Genomic DNA, 16725 nt, shown 5'->3' with positions numbered 1-16725 from the left:
GAGGGTGAGGGTGAGTGAGGGTGAGGGGTTGAGGGTGAGTGAGGGTGAGGGTGAGTGAGGGTGAGTGAGGGGTTGAGGGTGAGGGGTTGAGGGTGAGTGAGGGTGAGGGGTTGAGGGTGAGTGAGGGTGAGGGGTTGAGGGTGAGTGAGGGTGAGGGGTTGAGGGTGAGGGTGAGTGAGGGTGAGGGGTTGAGGGTGAGTGAGGGTGAGTGAGGGTGAGTGAGGGTGAGGGGTTGAGGGTGAGTGAGGGTGAGTGAGAGTGAGGGTGAGTGAGGGGTTGAGGGTGAGGGGTTGAGGGTGAGTGAGGGTGAGGGGTTGAGGGTGAGTGAGGGTGAGGGGTTGAGGGTGAGGGTGAGTGAGGGTGAGGGTGAGTGAGGGTGAGGGTGAGTGAGGGTGAGGGTGGGTGAGGGTGGGTGAGGGTGAGTGAGGGGTTGAGGGAGGGTGAGGGTGAGTGAGGGTGAGTGAGGGTGAGTGAGGGTGAGTGAGGGTGAGGGTGAGGGTGAGGGTGGGTGAGGGGTTGAGGGTGAGGGGTTGAGGGTGAGTGAGGGTGAGGGTGAGTGAGGGTGAGTGAGGTTGAGGGTGAGGGGTTGAGGGGTGAGTGAGGGTGAGGGTGAGTGAGGGTGAGTGAGGTTGAGGGTGAGGGGTTGAGGGTGAGTGAGGGTGAGGGTGAGGGGTTGAGGGTGAGTGAGGGTGAGGGTGAGTGAGGGTGAGGGGTTGAGGGTGAGGGTGAGTGAGGGTGAGGGGTTGAGGGTGAGTGAGGGTGAGTGAGGGGTTGAGGGTGAGGGGGTGAGTGAGGGTGAGGGGTTGAGGGTGAGTGAGGGTGAGGGGTTGAGGGCGAGTGAGGGTGAGTGGGGGTGAGTGAGGGAGGGTGAGGGAGGGAGGGTGAGGGTGAGGGAGGGTGAGGGGTTGAGGGTGAGTGAGGGTGCGGGGTTGAGGGTGAGGGGTTGAGGGTGAGGGGTTGAGGGTGAGTGAGGGTGAGTGAGGGTGAGGGTGAGGGGTTGAGGGTGAGTGAGGGTGAGTGAGAGTGAGGGTGAGTGAGGGGTTGAGGGTGAGGGGTTGAGGGTGAGTGAGGGTGAGGGGTTGAGGGTGAGTGAGGGTGAGGGGGTGAGGGTGAGGTTGAGGGTGAGTGAGGGTGAGGGTGAGTGAGGGTGAGTGAGGGTGAGGGTGAGTGAGGGTGAGTGAGGGTGAGGGTGAGTGAGGGTGAGTGTGAGTGAGGGTGAGGGTGAGTGAGGGTGAGTGAGGGTGAGGGTGAGGGGTTGAGGGTGAGTGAGGGTGAGGGGGTGAGGGGTTGAGGGTGAGGGGTTGAGGGTGAGGGGTTGAGGGTGAGGGGTTGAGGGTGAGTGAGGGTGAGGGTGGGTGAGGGTGAGTGAGGGTGAGGGGTTGAGGGTGAGTGAGGGTGAGGGTGGGTGAGTGAGGGTGAGTGAGGGTGAGGGTGAGTGAGGGTGAGGGTGAGTGAGGGTGAGGGGTTGAGGGTGAGGGAGTGAGGGTGAGGGTGGGTGAGGGGTTGAGGGTGAGTGAGGGTGAGTGAGGGTGAGGGGTTGAGGGTGAGGGTGAGTGAGGGTGAGGGTGAGTGAGGGTGAGGGGTTGAGGGTGAGTGAGGGTGAGGGGTTGAGGGTGAGTGAGGGTGAGGGGTTGAGGGTGAGTGAGGGGGTGAGGGTGAGTGAGGGTGAGGGTGAGTGAGGGTGAGGGTGAGCGAGGGTGAGTGAGGGTGAGTGAGGGTGAGTGAGGGTGAGGGTGAGTGAGGGTGAGGGGTTGAGGGTGAGGGTGAGTGAGGGTGAGTGAGGGTGAGGGGTTGAGGGTGAGTGAGGGTGAGGGGTTGAGGGTGAGTGAGGGTGAGGGGTTGAGGGTGAGTGAGGGGGTGAGGGTGGGTGAGGGTGAGTGAGGGTGAGGGTGAGTGAGGGTGAGTGAGGGTGAGTGAGGGTGAGTGAGGGTGAGGGTGAGGGTGAGTGAGGGTGAGGGGTTGAGGGTAAGTGAGGGTGAGGGGTTGAGGGAGGGTGAGGGTGAGGGGTTGAGGGTGAGTGAGGGTGAGGGTGAGTGAGAGTGAGGGTGAGGGGTTGAGGGTGAGTGCGGGTGAGTGAGAGTGAGGGTGAGGGGTTGAGGGTGAGTGAGGGTGAGGGGTTGAGGGTGAGTGAGGGTGAGGGGTTGAGGGTGAGTGAGGGTGAGGGGTTGAGGGTGAGTGAGGGTGAATGAGGGTGAGGGTGAGTGAGGGTGAGGGGTTGAGGGTGAGTGAGGGTGAGTGAGGGTGAGTGAGGGTGAGTGAGGGTGAGGGTGAGTGAGGGTGAGGGGTTGAGAGTGAGGGTGAGGGTGAGTGAGGGTGAGTGAGGGTGAGTGAGGGTGAGGGGTTGAGGGTGAGGGGTTGAGGGTGAGTGAGGGTGAGGGTGAGTGAGGGTGAGGGGTTGAGGGTGAGGGGTTGAGGGTGAGTGAGGGTGAGTGAGGGTGAGGGGTTGAGGGTGAGTGAGGGTGAGGGGTTGAGGGTGAGTGAGGTAACCTGGCATGGTAACCTAAAAAAAATGTGGGTGTGAGCCATGTGAAGGGGTCTGCGGTGAGTGTGAGACCCGAAAAGGCAGAAGTCGGGAAGGAGAGGCTGCGGGTAAGGGTGTGCACGAAAGTGAATGTGCACAAATGGGGCCATGCGGTGGGCGACCAAAGCAGAAGCGGCTGGCAGAATAAGCGGGCCAAGGCAGAGAGTCCACTGGGTGCACGCGTCCTACCCGGAAATGACTGGGGGATAGGTGGGGAATGGCATGGTAACCTGAAAAAAAGGTGGGTGTGAGCCATGTGAAGGGGTCTGCGGTGAGCGCGAGACCCGAAAAGGCAGAAGTGGGGAAGGAGAGGCTGCGGGTAAGGGTATGCACGAAAGTAAAATGTGCACAAATAGGGCCATGCGGTGGGCGAACAAAGCAGAAGCGTCTGGCAGGATGGTGGTGCCGGAATAAGCTGTGCACATATCAGGCCATGCTTCGAGTAACTTATAGAGATGCGGCTGACAGGATAGTAGGGTTGAGAGCAAAAGCGCCGAAGGGGCGCCTGTGTATATGCTGCTAATAATTAAAAAATGCATATGAGAACTGTATTATCGCAAATGATGGAAAAGATATCTCACCTGAAAGAAAAACAAGAAAGGAAACAAGACGGAGGGCATCGCTGTGGGGAGGGGGGGGGGAGGAGAAATGCACACGGCGGGCAGGGGAGGGGGCGGAGCGGGGAGAGCGGCATGAGGGTGTGAAGCAGCCGGGGCCTTTGAAGTGAAGCTAAGCTTCACTTCAAAGGTGTGGGAGGAGTGCGGCTGAGGGAACAGACGGCGATTTGGTGATGTGCACGCGCATTTTAGGTCAATGCGCTTGCGCATTGACCTAAAAGCCACGGGCACAGCACCAAATCGCCACAGTTAGGTAAACTTTGTTTAAAGCCCTATAGTCTCGCTTCTCTCAATGCGCATGCGCATTGATAGGTCACGAGACCTAAAAAATCATCCAACCTAGAAGACAAGTTCAAAAGAATAAATGAATGTCTTTCGATATGTTTATCCTGCAGGCGTCCTGTAATGAACACCTTTGAAAGCATTAGCAATCAGCTTTAATAATATACGATATTTAGCTGCAAGGATCTCCCTGCTGTTGGTCTTCACGTCATTAGTCATTGCTTAGGATTTGTTGGTCTTTCCGTAAACAAGCATTAAAAATGCAATAGGTCTTGACTTTCATTAAGTTAAAGACATTTGCTTTGCTATACAATACCATTAGCAAAACAAATGGCTTTAACTTAATCAAAGGCAAGACCTATTGCATTTTCAATACTTGTTAATCATCCATTCACACCCCTTTACGTTAACATAGCCACAGATTTACTGTACAATCCCATAAAAGCTAATAATATGGTATATTGTGCACTTTTTTTCTATAAATACTCACTTCACTGCAAACAAAAAAAACATTAATATAAACATTGCCATTTACTACTATGCCAATACCAACACTTCAACAAATGTGAGCCCTACTGCATTGCAAATTTTTGTTTGATTTTGTGGCAGTGAGAGCGAGAAACTAATTGACGAGTGGTCCATCCAAAGTAGAACTTTAAATGGGCCGGTACTGTCCGGTACTGAGTACTGGCACTTTTTTATTTTGAGAGGGAGAGTACCTGCACTTCTCAAGAGTGACGTAATCACTTTAATTGGAAAGTACCAGCACTTCTCAGAAACAAGCAGATACAGGGTACTTGCACTTCTATTTTTTCATTTCAAGCACTGGTCCAAAGTAAGGGATTATTGTTATGGATTGAGTTGGTTTCAGTATTTGAAAATTGTAGGTCCAATATGTGGCCCGCAATGTGGGTCAGTATGTAAATCCATTGTTTGAGCTGGAGGACTTGAATATCTCTCTCCAGTGACCTGCAACGGGGATACTCTAGGTTTTCGTAATGCAGGTTGAAGTCTCCAATCACTATATACACTTCATGTTTTAGGATTAATGGGGATAACCAAGAGTAAAGTAGCAGCCATTGCGGGGTTATAGCCTGGAGGTCTGTACAGTACCGTACCTCCGACAGCCTTTTATGTTTATCCGCTTCGCCGCGATGCACATTCCACCGATGTGCGGCTGAATGGGGACCCAGGGGGACCATGGCACGAGCCGGTGTCCCCCTGGGGAATTTCACGCGGTGGAACAATCCACCTTAGCGCGATTGGCCAGTTAGGTAGGAAAGGGAGCGGGACTTAGTTCGGGATTAGGAAGTGGTGGGGCGGGATTTGGGCTTCAGTAGCAAGACGGGAGGCGGGTGACGCAGTTCATTTGTGCGGCGCGCCCCCTTCCAGTCAGCTGAGGTGTAATCATGTCTGACGAAGTTGAGAGCAGTCTTGGCGGCATTGACATGGCGGAGGACGACGCCGTGTTGAAGGCAGTGCGCAAGCTGGTGGAGGCAAGGAGGAGTGACCTTCTCCGGCCGGGTGCCCCTTTTGAAGAAGAAGGGGAGTGAAGCGTCCGAGGCGTTGTGGCCGAGAGGGGTGAGTCGAGCATTTGCGACGTGATGCTGCTTGCTGGCTGCGTTTCCTCGACTTCCCCCGATGGCTCCTGGGGGCTAAATTTGACGGGGTGACGAGCGCGCTCCTCAGGAGTAAGCGTGAGCAGCAAATTTGTGCAGCTGCGCTTCTTCAGCTCCAGCTGTAGGCAAGGTTTGGCGGAGTGCTTTGTGGCTCACAGCACTCTTCAAGCACATATTAAAGTTGCAGGTTAGGCGCTGGGGGTTTGCAAAGCACACAGGACATGTTGTTGCAATTTAATGTTTCAAATAGTGGCTGTCAGGTAGGGGAGTTACAAGTTTGCGTGTCTAGTGGCGCGTTATTATTACAAAAGGAGGCAGCAGTTGCAGACATTAGCCCCCCCCCTTCAATTATATACTTTTCCTAGAGGGGCTGCTGACATTGATATAGCTTCAACAGTGTTGGGAGGGTCACATAACGGCGTTTTTTAGGGGACTATCCCACAGACAGCGAAATTGAGGAGTAGTGAGTGGAGTATGGAGAGGAATTTAGGTCTCAACAAGTGGTCCTTGTTTTTTTGGGGGTTTTTTTCCTGAGAGGGGAGGAGAACCACATGAGTGGGTCAAGTGAGCACACTGTATTGGCCTCATTGCCCAGAGGCCCCGACAGGGTCACGGACATCGGCAAGCTTTCACAATGCTATGCAAATACTGAATTGAGTTCCACAGACACTATTGCAGAGGTGGATGTTTTATTAGACCAAGGTATAGTATGGGGCCTCAATGGGAACACAACCAAATGCAGGTCATGGATTGCGGTCAGGAGACGGAGGTGGGCGCTATATTTTCGGAATCCCGCAGCCCGCCCTGCCCCCTTAGGGGATTCTGACTCTGCCTTTGGTCCTCATTGTGGTCAATGGGTGTGTTTTTTGCACATGCTGATATATAACATGAAGAAACATCTGGTGACAGCAGGGAGTTAGTGTTGGGTAAGTCTTAGGCAATTTCTGGCCGGAGCGGTATGAAATTGTTGGCCCCTGCCTCGGGTCGGTTTTTTTAAGAGTTCATTTTGGGACAACGGCCAGGTTCTCTTAGCGTAGACTTGTGACCTTTTTGGGCATTTTTGTTTGAGTCAGAAATTGTTGGCGGACCCTGCCTATGGCCGGGTTTTTAAGATTTCATTTTCAACTGTTATGAAGCATAGTGCGGCTTTTGGTAGGGCGAGGTATTCACAACGCTTTTCTTGTGCGGATTGTTTAGGACAACGGATGGGCGCTCTCAGCGGAGACTTGTCCCCTTTTGGGGTAGATTATGGTGGTGGAATTGGGATGGTGAGCTGACAAGCACAAGTGATATTATGAGCCATGTTTAATTGGGTCAATGTGATACATTTTATGGGTATGATAATGGAAAGGAATTACTGATGTGGTTTTGTTTCAAAGGCGGCTCTTTCAGTGGTCACTGAGGAGTTGTGTGCGGGGAATTGGGGTAATTTCACATTTGCTAGTATGTTTCATAGCTCATGGGTGGATTTATCAGCGGGCTGAATTCGGCGCGTCGATCATCGTGGGCGCGAGGATCCCCAGGAATTTCAGAAGCGGGCTACGCAGTTAACGTCAGGTAAGCCTAACTAGTGGGCGGCGTGGTCACGGCTTTTGACGAGCAGCAATAATGTCGTTCGGGGGCGACAGAATATGCTGGGAATGTTTATGGTACATTGGTTTCAGAGGTTTCAAAGGTGACACCGGTGTCAGATACAGTACAACAGGTGACGGATTTGTGTGATGTTAATTCGGGGAACGTTAAGAAATTAATTAGTATTAAATTGGCCTCCGGTACTGCTATGAGTAGGACGAATTACCATATATGGGTTTAGCCATGCTTTTGGGTATGCATCTATCTGATATAATCAGACGGAAGATTTGGAACCATGACTTTGTAGATGTTTTAGATGATTGCACAGAGACATTTAGGCTAGGGAAGGTTTCAAAGGAAGATGAATGGGAATTGGCTGGACACATACTACCATTGATGGCAAGCTTTCGGGGATTTCCTTTTCTGGATGTTTGTTTGGGATAGATTTGAAGGGTGGTGCAATAGTGCGTAGCATGTTCGAAGGTTTTAGTGAAGTGAGGGCTCATCAGTTGCCTTTGTGGGAGACAATTACTTTTGATTTGTTACAGCGGCTTTTAGTTTATTTGCCTAGTTGCTGTTTTGATGGGTGGGAAGTTCTTCGTTTTCGGCTTGGTATGATATGGAGGTTTTTTGGGGCGTTTAGGCTATTGGAAATGCTAGGTTTACGAGTCTGACAGGCATACAAACCATTGACATACAGGTTCACACTGGTTGTTTGAAGATTTGGTTGAGACAGTCAAAAATAGAACAAATGGACACTGGGACAAGGATTCCATTGAGTGGGAGTGGCATTGTAGGTTGTGGTCCACTGAGCAATTGGGAATCTTTTTTGGTATCACTTCACTTTTGACACGGGGTGGTTTTCAGTCACCCTAATGGGGAGGTTATTACCTGTTTCCAGTTACTTGCTGTGTTCATGAAGGTTTTACTTTTAGCCGAAAAGAACCCACGGTATCACTTTAGGTCGATTTCTGCCTTTGCCACGTAAATGAGGAACTGGATTATGGGACATTTTCTGTAAATGATCGGCCACCTTGGTGAACGACAAATTTGTGGCAGAGCTTTGGGTGTACACAGCAAGGGTCATGGAGTATTTTAGAAAGGGTTGGGTGGGATGGAATGGAGAGATTTATTTCCGTTGCTTTTGCACTTATCAAAGGAGGGGATCTCCAGAGTTCTGGTTTACTCAGTTGTGAGAGAGTGATTTGGTTGAGCTAGCAGGTTTAATGCTAATCAAGATAGTGAAACTGGATTTAGCTGTTTTTGAAAAACAATTGGTCAGGTACATCTTTAATATGGACGGATTTCATTTATCGGCATTGATGGAGGGGGCTCGAATTATTCGGCAGTGGAGACAGCTCGCAGGAAGTTAAATTAGAGCACTGGAACCTTTTTGAGCAGCAATGGGGATTGGAATTTTGGCTCATGAAAATATTACAGGTATTGAACAACACCTTTTCAGTGACGATGGGTTACACCTGTCCCAGTTGGGACAAGCATATTATCTAGGGGAATTGTGAGATTTATTGTGCGTTTTTTTTTGGGGTGCAATATTGTGGTGTGATAGTAATCTCAAATGATTTTCATTTCATTTTCCTTGGGGTTGGGCCAGGAAAACTCTTTGGGTTTCCTGGTTGGCGCTCTGTGGGGGTCGGGATAGTCTAGAGCGGGCTTATCCTTGCCCTCTGGGGGTGAGGGGGAGGGTAGGCGAAAAAATGGTGATGAAACATAATGAGGAGAAAATAAACAATGTTGGGGATTGCACAGTATTTGGGGGTATTGATTGATAAGTTGTGGGAAATGTTTTCGGTTGCCATTTTATTATGGAAATGTTTGGTGAAAAATGTAGTAAGGGGTGTTCTTGCTATCACAACAAATGCAAATAATTGGATATCTGTTTTTGACTGTCTTAAATAAAAGTGACCTTTTTTGCTATAAATATCTGGTGTGGATTGTTCTTACTGCGCGTTGGGGACCCAAGGGGACCGTGGCACGAGCCGGTGTCCCCCTGGGGAATTTCGCACGGTGGAACAATCCACCTTAGCGCGATTGGCCAGATAGGTAGGAAAAGGGCCGGGACTTAGTTAGGGATTAGGAAGTGGTGGGGTGGGATTTGGGCTTCAGTAGCAAGACGGGAGGCGGGTGACGCAGTTCTTTTGTGCCTCCCTCTTTTTTAAATGTTTTTCTTTATTTATATTTTATCTAATAAAAAAATAAAAACCTCTGTCACTTTAGGACAGTCGTTACAGTGTCCTTTCTTGGTTCATGTTTGCATTAGGCGCTCTGTGGGGTCGGGATAGTCTAGAGCTGGCTTATCCTTGCCCTCTGGGGGTGGGGGGAGGGTAGGTGAAAAAATGGTGATGAAACATAATGAGGAGAAAATAAACCATGTTGGGGATTGTACAGTATTTGGGGGTATTTATAAGTTGTGGGAAATGTTTTCGGTTGCCATTTTATTATGGAAATGTTTGGTGAAAAATGTAGTAAGGGGTGTTCTTGCTATCGCTATTGAAAAGAATTGGATATCTGTTTTTGACTGTCTTAAATAAAAGTGACCTTTTTTGCTATAAATATCTGGTGTGGATTGTTCTTCTTGCGCGATTTGACGCGTGCGCAGATCCGGCCGTCCTCTGCACACGCCCACCGTGACGTCCTACGGCTGGGGGCTGTCCGACGCATAGAAGCAGCTAAAGGAGATGAAATGCTAAAAATTCACATTCTGTTGTAGAGGAACTAAGTTCAATGGAACATGTGTTTCGTGTAAAATAGACTGGAGCTTGGTTGTAATAACCATGTATTTTGCGGTAAGACGTAATGTTTTGTGGTGCTGAGTAAAATAAAAAAGTGCAGACCAGTCCCATAACTGTTAATTCGAAATTCACTTTGTACACCATAACCTAAGCTGCAGGTGACATGCACACGGAGGACTCCCTGGGACGCCTGTCAGTGGATGTGCTACCCACCCCCCCTTGCTCTGAGCATTACACTCAAGATAGGCCATTTCTGCACAATAACTATTAGCCTTACTCACCCTTCTCCCAATACATGGTCAACGCATTATACGTGTTTGCACTCGTTGTGCTCTTTTAATAAGAGTACAGAATGCAGAAGAAAGAATTAAGCTGTCCACGCCAGCCTCTGCTCTCTTATAAACACTCAGCACAGGCACTATCCCCATGTCAAATCAGTGGCAATCCATTCAGACTTGGTTTATTCATGCAGTTATCCTGGATGGGCAGGCACGTGCTACTGCTATGTGTACGTTTTTCGTCCTGCCTCACGTCCTGCTTGATGACATAAACAGGAATAAACATGGTTGCCTCCTCTAGACCTTCGGCTGACAATAGGAGACTGCTGCAAGGCCAGGTGACAGATAAGGAGTTGAAACACCCCCACCCATGTGCTCTCAGCAGCCTTCTACTTGCTGCTGAAGGGCTGAGGCGGGGGAAGGGGCGGAATGTAAACACGGCTCACAGGGAGCCGCCGCTGCTTTTCTTGTTCTTTGTTACTCCCAAGGACCCCTGCGCCAGCGGTCGGAAGGACCGTGCCAGAGGTTGCAAAGGGCAAGCCAGGGGTCGAAGGTGTGACCCCACAGTTGACATTCATGGAGAGATGTCAAACACCCGCTGATTTATTCTGCGATGAAAGCGTGCATAAGTGTAGAGTTGCAAGTTAGGCGATCTCTCCAGCTTGTAAAGGAGCCCACATTGCCGATACTGATATGGCACCCTTGAACTTTTCCTGAATTTATTTCAACACTTAGTTAATCCCTCCCGTGATTTTAAAAGTTTAAAATAATGCCTGCCAAGACCTACAGGGGCTCTCTGAGGTCAAGGATATCTAGTTATGGGTGAAGTGTTTGTGGGGGAAATTATAGTGTGTTGAAATCTATTATTGACTAAAATAATGAAAAAAATCCTTAAAAACTTCAGAAAATAATTTATGGCTGCAATCTAATTCCCAAAAAAGCATAAATGCACTAGCTGTGTGGTGAGCTATACAACCATAACTCCTCCCCGACCCGCACGTATGCAGACTTTCACATATTGCCACACGAGACCTCTAAGTTGACGTTATCGACGTTGCTAGTTTCAATGTGGGTGTAATTTGTAGTACTAATGTCAGCAGGTGTGGGCCTCGTAAAGCCTGCAGGAACGAAATGATGCTGACGTTGCAGTCACCAGCCATGTGTGTCATGATGCGCTGACATCCGGTGTGACCCGCAGTTCATCACTGGCACCAGCCCTTGAGGGCGCACAATGTGTACTCTTGAACTCTGTAACGCATGTTATTGTCCATGCTTACAGGCAAATAAACCGTCATGAAGCTCTGTGTATGAGGTGCCCTATTCACACTTTAATAAAAATGCAGCTCGTTTATGTTGCTTAATCCTTGGTTCTTGCAGCTGTTGACGTGCGAGACAAACGAACGCCACGGGGCATTGCTGCATCAGAGGCTGCATGGGAGGCGTCCTGGAGCTCCTCTGCAGCAGCGTGCTTACGCCTGTGCAAATAATCTAATCAGTTCACATATTGCACCATTGTTTGGCAGCAGAGCTTTACTTGCCTCATATCAATCAGCAGAACCAGTGCATACGCGGTATACATGGAGATCACTCACATAATAGTAGAAGCTGCAGTGTAACTAACACTGTTACATGGTTTTACAGAGCTCAAGGTTCTTCAGTTCTTTGGCCTCTTGGTACTGTTGGGTAATTAGACGCACAGACCACAGTGAGCAGTCAGTGGGCTTTTCTGGTAGGGGCTTGGTAGAGTGATAGAAGCATGGTGAGTGTCTGACCTTTTCCGTAACCTGAAATAGTTTGTTCCTTATGGTTATTTGGTTCAGAACATACTCTCGTCTGTTGCGACTGTTTTCTGACCAGAGACCCCACCACTGAGAACACGGTGACATTCACATACAGCGTACACATGGGCAGGCGACATACATTGGGTCAGAGAATGCTCTAAATCTGGCACAGAGAAATGATTAGACCTGAACAGGGTAAAGGCCTGCGCAGGGACTGGTAACACAGTGAGACCAAAGGGTGGGGGTGAGAACACTTACTGTGGCTCAAGAATGCATAAGCATGATGCAAAAGAAGACCACCAAGAGTACACACTGGGTCAGGGGTAGCTTACCCACTGATACTAGTACAGTAAGGCATGCATGGCCTTATTTGCAAAGCCATTTGTTCCTATATGTTTAGCTTGCATGTGCGAATAGCTTCTTTCAGTTGTGGCTACCAACGTATGTCTATCAGAGCTGCTGTCATCAAAGCCAGAACTTGCTGGAAGAGATAGGTTTTTAGTCGGCCCATTTCAGTCATTGGTCCGTAGTTATGCACCTAAAATAATTTTAACTTCTAAATGCCAAATGTGCTCCTGAAGGTTTTCCACGTTCATGCCAATGCTGCACCAAGGATGATACTGCATTTAGTTGACAGCACATGATGTGCAGAGTTATAGGTTTACACATCATATGAACTCTTACTACTAAAGTTTCTCTCTGTACAGAGTGGTTTTCCACTTAGATTTGATCCCACCCCCTGCTAATGTTGCACCAAAAGTGGATTTGCACCAAAATTGTTTTTTCCACCTTCATGTGATTTTGCACTTAAATGTGTTATTGATTCGAAATGGGATTTAAACTCTTAAATTGCACACAGTTTTTTGCATCAAAGGATATTTTTTGCCTAAACATAATTTTGTACTGACGTGTTTTCATTCGAATGATGTTTGCCTCTAAAGGTGATCCCATAATCCTGCTACTTAGCACTAGCACTGAATTAGTACCGGAAAAGGATTTTATACCTGACGCTATTTTCATATCTAAGCGATTTGTGCTCCTCAAGGTTTTCCACACTCCTACTGATGTGTCACCAAGGTACACTTCAACCACATGCAAATCTCCAAACCTTTGAAATGATATTGTGAAGCTCTCATAACTTCCTCAGATATGTAGCGAGACTCTCATAACTGCAGTGTGTGGCAAATTGAACTGTTTTTGTATTCCTATGATTATGAAACAAATATACTGTATGGGCCTCATTCCAGCTGCACACTGATAATGGTGATTGAGCGGTAACAGCAGTTACTCACCCCATTGGGATTATGAGATGGTGTGTTTCGTCCAAACATTTTGGATGAGACCCACCAAAACCTTTCAAGATTAGGCATCAATTACCTAATGGACTCCCCTCTCACTCTGACCTTCAAGGATGGTGGTTATCTGACTGTTTCAACCACCTGCGTATTCTTCCCTTCACTGTATACATAAGTATGATGCCTTTGCTTATATCTTTATGCATCCTCATGTCCTGCGATGTAGTGCAATTTTTCTTTTCCTTTGTGTATGTAAAGCACTCTGATACCCACGGGTCTAGCTAGCGCTATATAAAACGTTGTGAATAAATAAAAATTCTGATCATGTCTGCCTTCCTTCAGCTGGAGTTACCAATGCCCCCAACATTGGTCAATCCTGTGGGATAGGAACAGGCCAAATCCCACCCGGTTTATAATCGTATCCTTTTTTTATACTGTTGACTGCTGGACCGTGTCATCTATTAGAAGGGTGGAGGCAGATAGAGTATTTCCTTACTGCTGTGTTTTTTTTCTTGTTTTAGACTGACTTCCCACTCCCAGAATTCATCATCGCCTTGGGCTTCCTCCTCGTGCTAATCATTGAGCGCATTGTCCTGGAGTGCAACAACCCTGCATCTGAAGAGACCGTCCCACTCCTTTCCTCCAGCGGACAGTCCCGTCTTCCCAGACTCTCCAGTGAAATCTCTGAAACTTCCAGAGATGCTCAGGACATGGAAAAAGCTGGACATCACTTCCATGTAGATTTCAACGCACACTCCTCGTTCCGCTGCCTCATCCTGGTTCTGTCACTGTCCCTGCATTCCGTGTTCGAGGGACTGGCCATTGGGCTGCAGAACACGCAGTCCAAGGTGCTAGAGATTGCCATTGCCATTCTCGTCCACAAGAGTATCATCGCCGTTAGCCTGTCCCTCCTCCTGATGCAGAGTGGATTGAAGCCCTTCTGGTTCAGACTTTCCATTAGTACCTTTGCAGTCATGTCACCTTTGGGCATTGGTCTTGGGATTGCGGTGATGCAGGATGAAGGTTTGTGGAGCGGCATGGTTCAGTGTGTGCTGGAGGGACTGGCAGCTGGAACCTTCATATACATCACCTTCTTGGAGATCCTACCACATGAATTGAATTCCTCCAAGTGGCGTTTGCCCAAGCTCTTCTTCATTGTAATGGGATTTTCCTTGATGACAGGTTTGAGATTTTTAGGCTGAACTTTGTGTGCCATAAGACATTGACTTTTATGAAAGCAAATAGTTTTACATGTTTTGCAGCTCCTTCGTTAGAGCAGGTAAATGAACAATAATTATACATCCAAATAACATGTGAACTCTTTATAGACCGAGGAAGATGCAATATCCATTCATGACTTCAGCCTGCCTGAGGAATTGCACATGAACGAGGACTCTCACTAGGATGTGATTTCAGTGCCATTGAGCATCAATACAGAAAACATTCTCGTCCCGGTGTACACCTTGAGGTACTCTGGATTGAGAGTTGTTTTTTTACCCATCTAGTTCTAATATTAAGTAGTTTAGGTGATTTAACTGTAGTTGCCTTTTTAAAAATATATATGTATATACGCATTTTATTTTGGTCTTCTTTACTTTTGTGAGGATAGGGTGAATTATTCGATATCCCCAGATATACCAGAAGAGTGTGTTCTGTTGGCGAAGGAGACCAAATTAATAGTACAGACCAGTATAAGATGAATCCTATTTTAAGAATGTATTTTAAACACTTATCTACAGACAACAGTGAAGGCCCTTCACAGAATGAATGTCGATGTGACCTTAGTTCAATTTAACATACCGACCTTAAGACAACAATTGCAAACCGCATAATCAACCAAGAGCTTTTGTGTTAACAAACATCAATTCAAACAGACATGAGCATTCACTGGAAAATCTAGGAATATGGTGGATCATGAGTATCCCACTGTGGAGCAAAAAACAGTTAAATCTGGAAAATGTACACTGTTGAAAGGGGAAGCCCGATCTACAAAGCATTGCAAATGGCAGGGTTTTGTCTATAACATAATTCTATCCAGACAGTAATTCTCTGTACTGAGGGGCACGATGTAAAGTATCTTTACAGGATGTTAACTTGGAGGACCCACAATTACATTGTCATGCTGGTGTGCCACCTGGCCGTCATTGTAGTGTGTTCCTGTGACATAATACCCAGATGCAAAAGGTAGAATATGCAGCCCATTCAATATACCAGCTCCAGAACTGCATACTTTTTGAAGCTCAATGTTTATTTGTTGCCTGCTGGATGTACTAAACATCATATTGGCTCTTTGATGGAATGCCTTGACTGTTCAGTTTCTGCAACTGAAAAGAACGGATGAACACTGCTAACTGGTATTTAAAGGTTCTGTTTTAATGGCAAGTACAACTAACTCTTTTTCAACAGCACTAGGTTATAAATTAGGTTTATGCTACCTAGTCTTCCACCGCTAGAGTAAATACTGGCAACCCTTTGTCAGTTTATTAAAAATTTTAGGAACCCTTGACAAGGGCTTGCATATTGAATATGTTTTTTTTTGTATCCGTTTCAAGGGAATAGTCTAATGAATGTGATCTGTATTTCTCGAACTCTGAACACCTTTGCATCCACTGCAGGGCAAGTTTCAAGAAAACTTCAGAATTTACATAGTTAAGTGGCTCAATATGTAAACTTTTAGATTTGCCTAGCACAGAGATTCATTGTTTCACAATCGCCATATAATTGCTCAAATCATGCTATGTTTTCCAGCTCATTTAACTATCCATAACTTTAAGTATTTGTAGGAGGTAGCTAACAAAATGACTGGTTGAAAAATATTTGAGAACCGCAACAGTTAAGAAATGCGGCAGATATAATTTGCTAATTTGTGTTTGTTTCTCATTTATGTTCATAGTTAAGTTTTTGCAAGCCAGAACATGTACTCACTAAAATGCATTTAACCTCGTTAGTTATTCGAAAAAAAAATAGGTTTACCTTTCTTTTAGAGAAGCCAACCTTGAAGTTAAGTTGTTAAAGGTATGAACATTTCCCATGAATGCTATTTTTGTCAAACCTATATTCAGTGTATGTGTTTAATAATTTTTTTTTTTTAGTAGAGGCATCTAGAAAGACACGTGACCATGACACCACTTTTTGTCGTTTGTCTCAGAACTGTGAATCTTCTGTGAACTTTACATTTTAGATAGTGTCCTTGGAAATCTGTTGGTTTCTTGAAGTTGAAATCTTTTTTTTATTTTTATAACTATTGCATTCATTTTACAGTAGCTCATTGACCATCTTTGCCTAGTAATTAGCTCAATGCCAGCAAATGCTTTTTGAACATTTAATATCACCTTTATTAGGTTCCGAAGCCTTTTAATCTTGCATGAATAACATGTACTTTCTTTACAAAGACATTTATTAGGTTTTGCAACTTTGTTCTCCGATAAAAAACCATTTCAGAACTAAATCACTGTCGCTGCTGCGGCATAGCAGAAAATCATCTGTTGTGTACAGCAATGGTTTCTTACAGCAATCTGTGTCTAGTCATTTGTCTGATAATTTCATAGGATTGTCATTGGCTAAGGAGGGGGGGTATGAAAGTAAGAGTGGCCTTATTGTCTGTTGTAATTCAGTTAATTTCCCAGCCATTTCCTCACATCACTAAAGAAACAGGTCAATAAGTGACGCAGATGCCTGTATATCTTTCCTCATGATGTGGAGGTTCCGTGGAAGATGCCAGCGGATGCTGCTTAAATGACCTGATTAGTTTGTACATACAGTGAAGAGTGAGCTGCTCCTAGTGTTGATGATGGCCTACTTGTTGGAACAAAATGTTCTTGCGTTGTAGGGCTATTCCTGGAATATGGTTCAAATTATATACTGTTCAGTAAAATTGGTTGGGTACCCATTGAGCCACTCTAGGTTTTTGTATTTCTAGGGAACTTGAGAGTTTGTTTTATCCTCCCATGGATGAATAATCCTCTTGGATTCACTGTCTCTGCTGTGATGTATAGTGCATCACTTTGCTT

General features: G+C 46.8%; 1 protein-coding gene across 3 annotated transcripts in view; it reads left to right on the top strand.

Moving 5' to 3' along the window:
• Positions 1–15219, top strand: part of LOC144824154 (zinc transporter ZIP1-like) — a 203283-nt gene extending 188064 nt beyond the window's left edge. For all 3 annotated transcript variants that reach the window (XM_078683286.1, XM_078683284.1, XM_078683285.1), the window contains exon 3: positions 13237–15219. In XM_078683286.1, coding sequence (XP_078539412.1) covers positions 13237–13917 — 681 coding nt within the window. In that variant the 3' untranslated portion in view covers positions 13918–15219. The remainder of the gene's footprint in view (positions 1–13236) is intronic.
• Positions 15220–16725: the final 1506 nt, after the last annotated feature.

This window comes from Lissotriton helveticus, chromosome 3_1, assembly GCF_964261635.1.
Source record: "Lissotriton helveticus chromosome 3_1, aLisHel1.1, whole genome shotgun sequence".
Taxonomy (NCBI): domain Eukaryota; kingdom Metazoa; phylum Chordata; class Amphibia; order Caudata; family Salamandridae; genus Lissotriton; species Lissotriton helveticus.
Note: the sequence above shows the minus strand (reverse complement) of the source record. Positions and strands in the feature narration are given on the sequence as shown.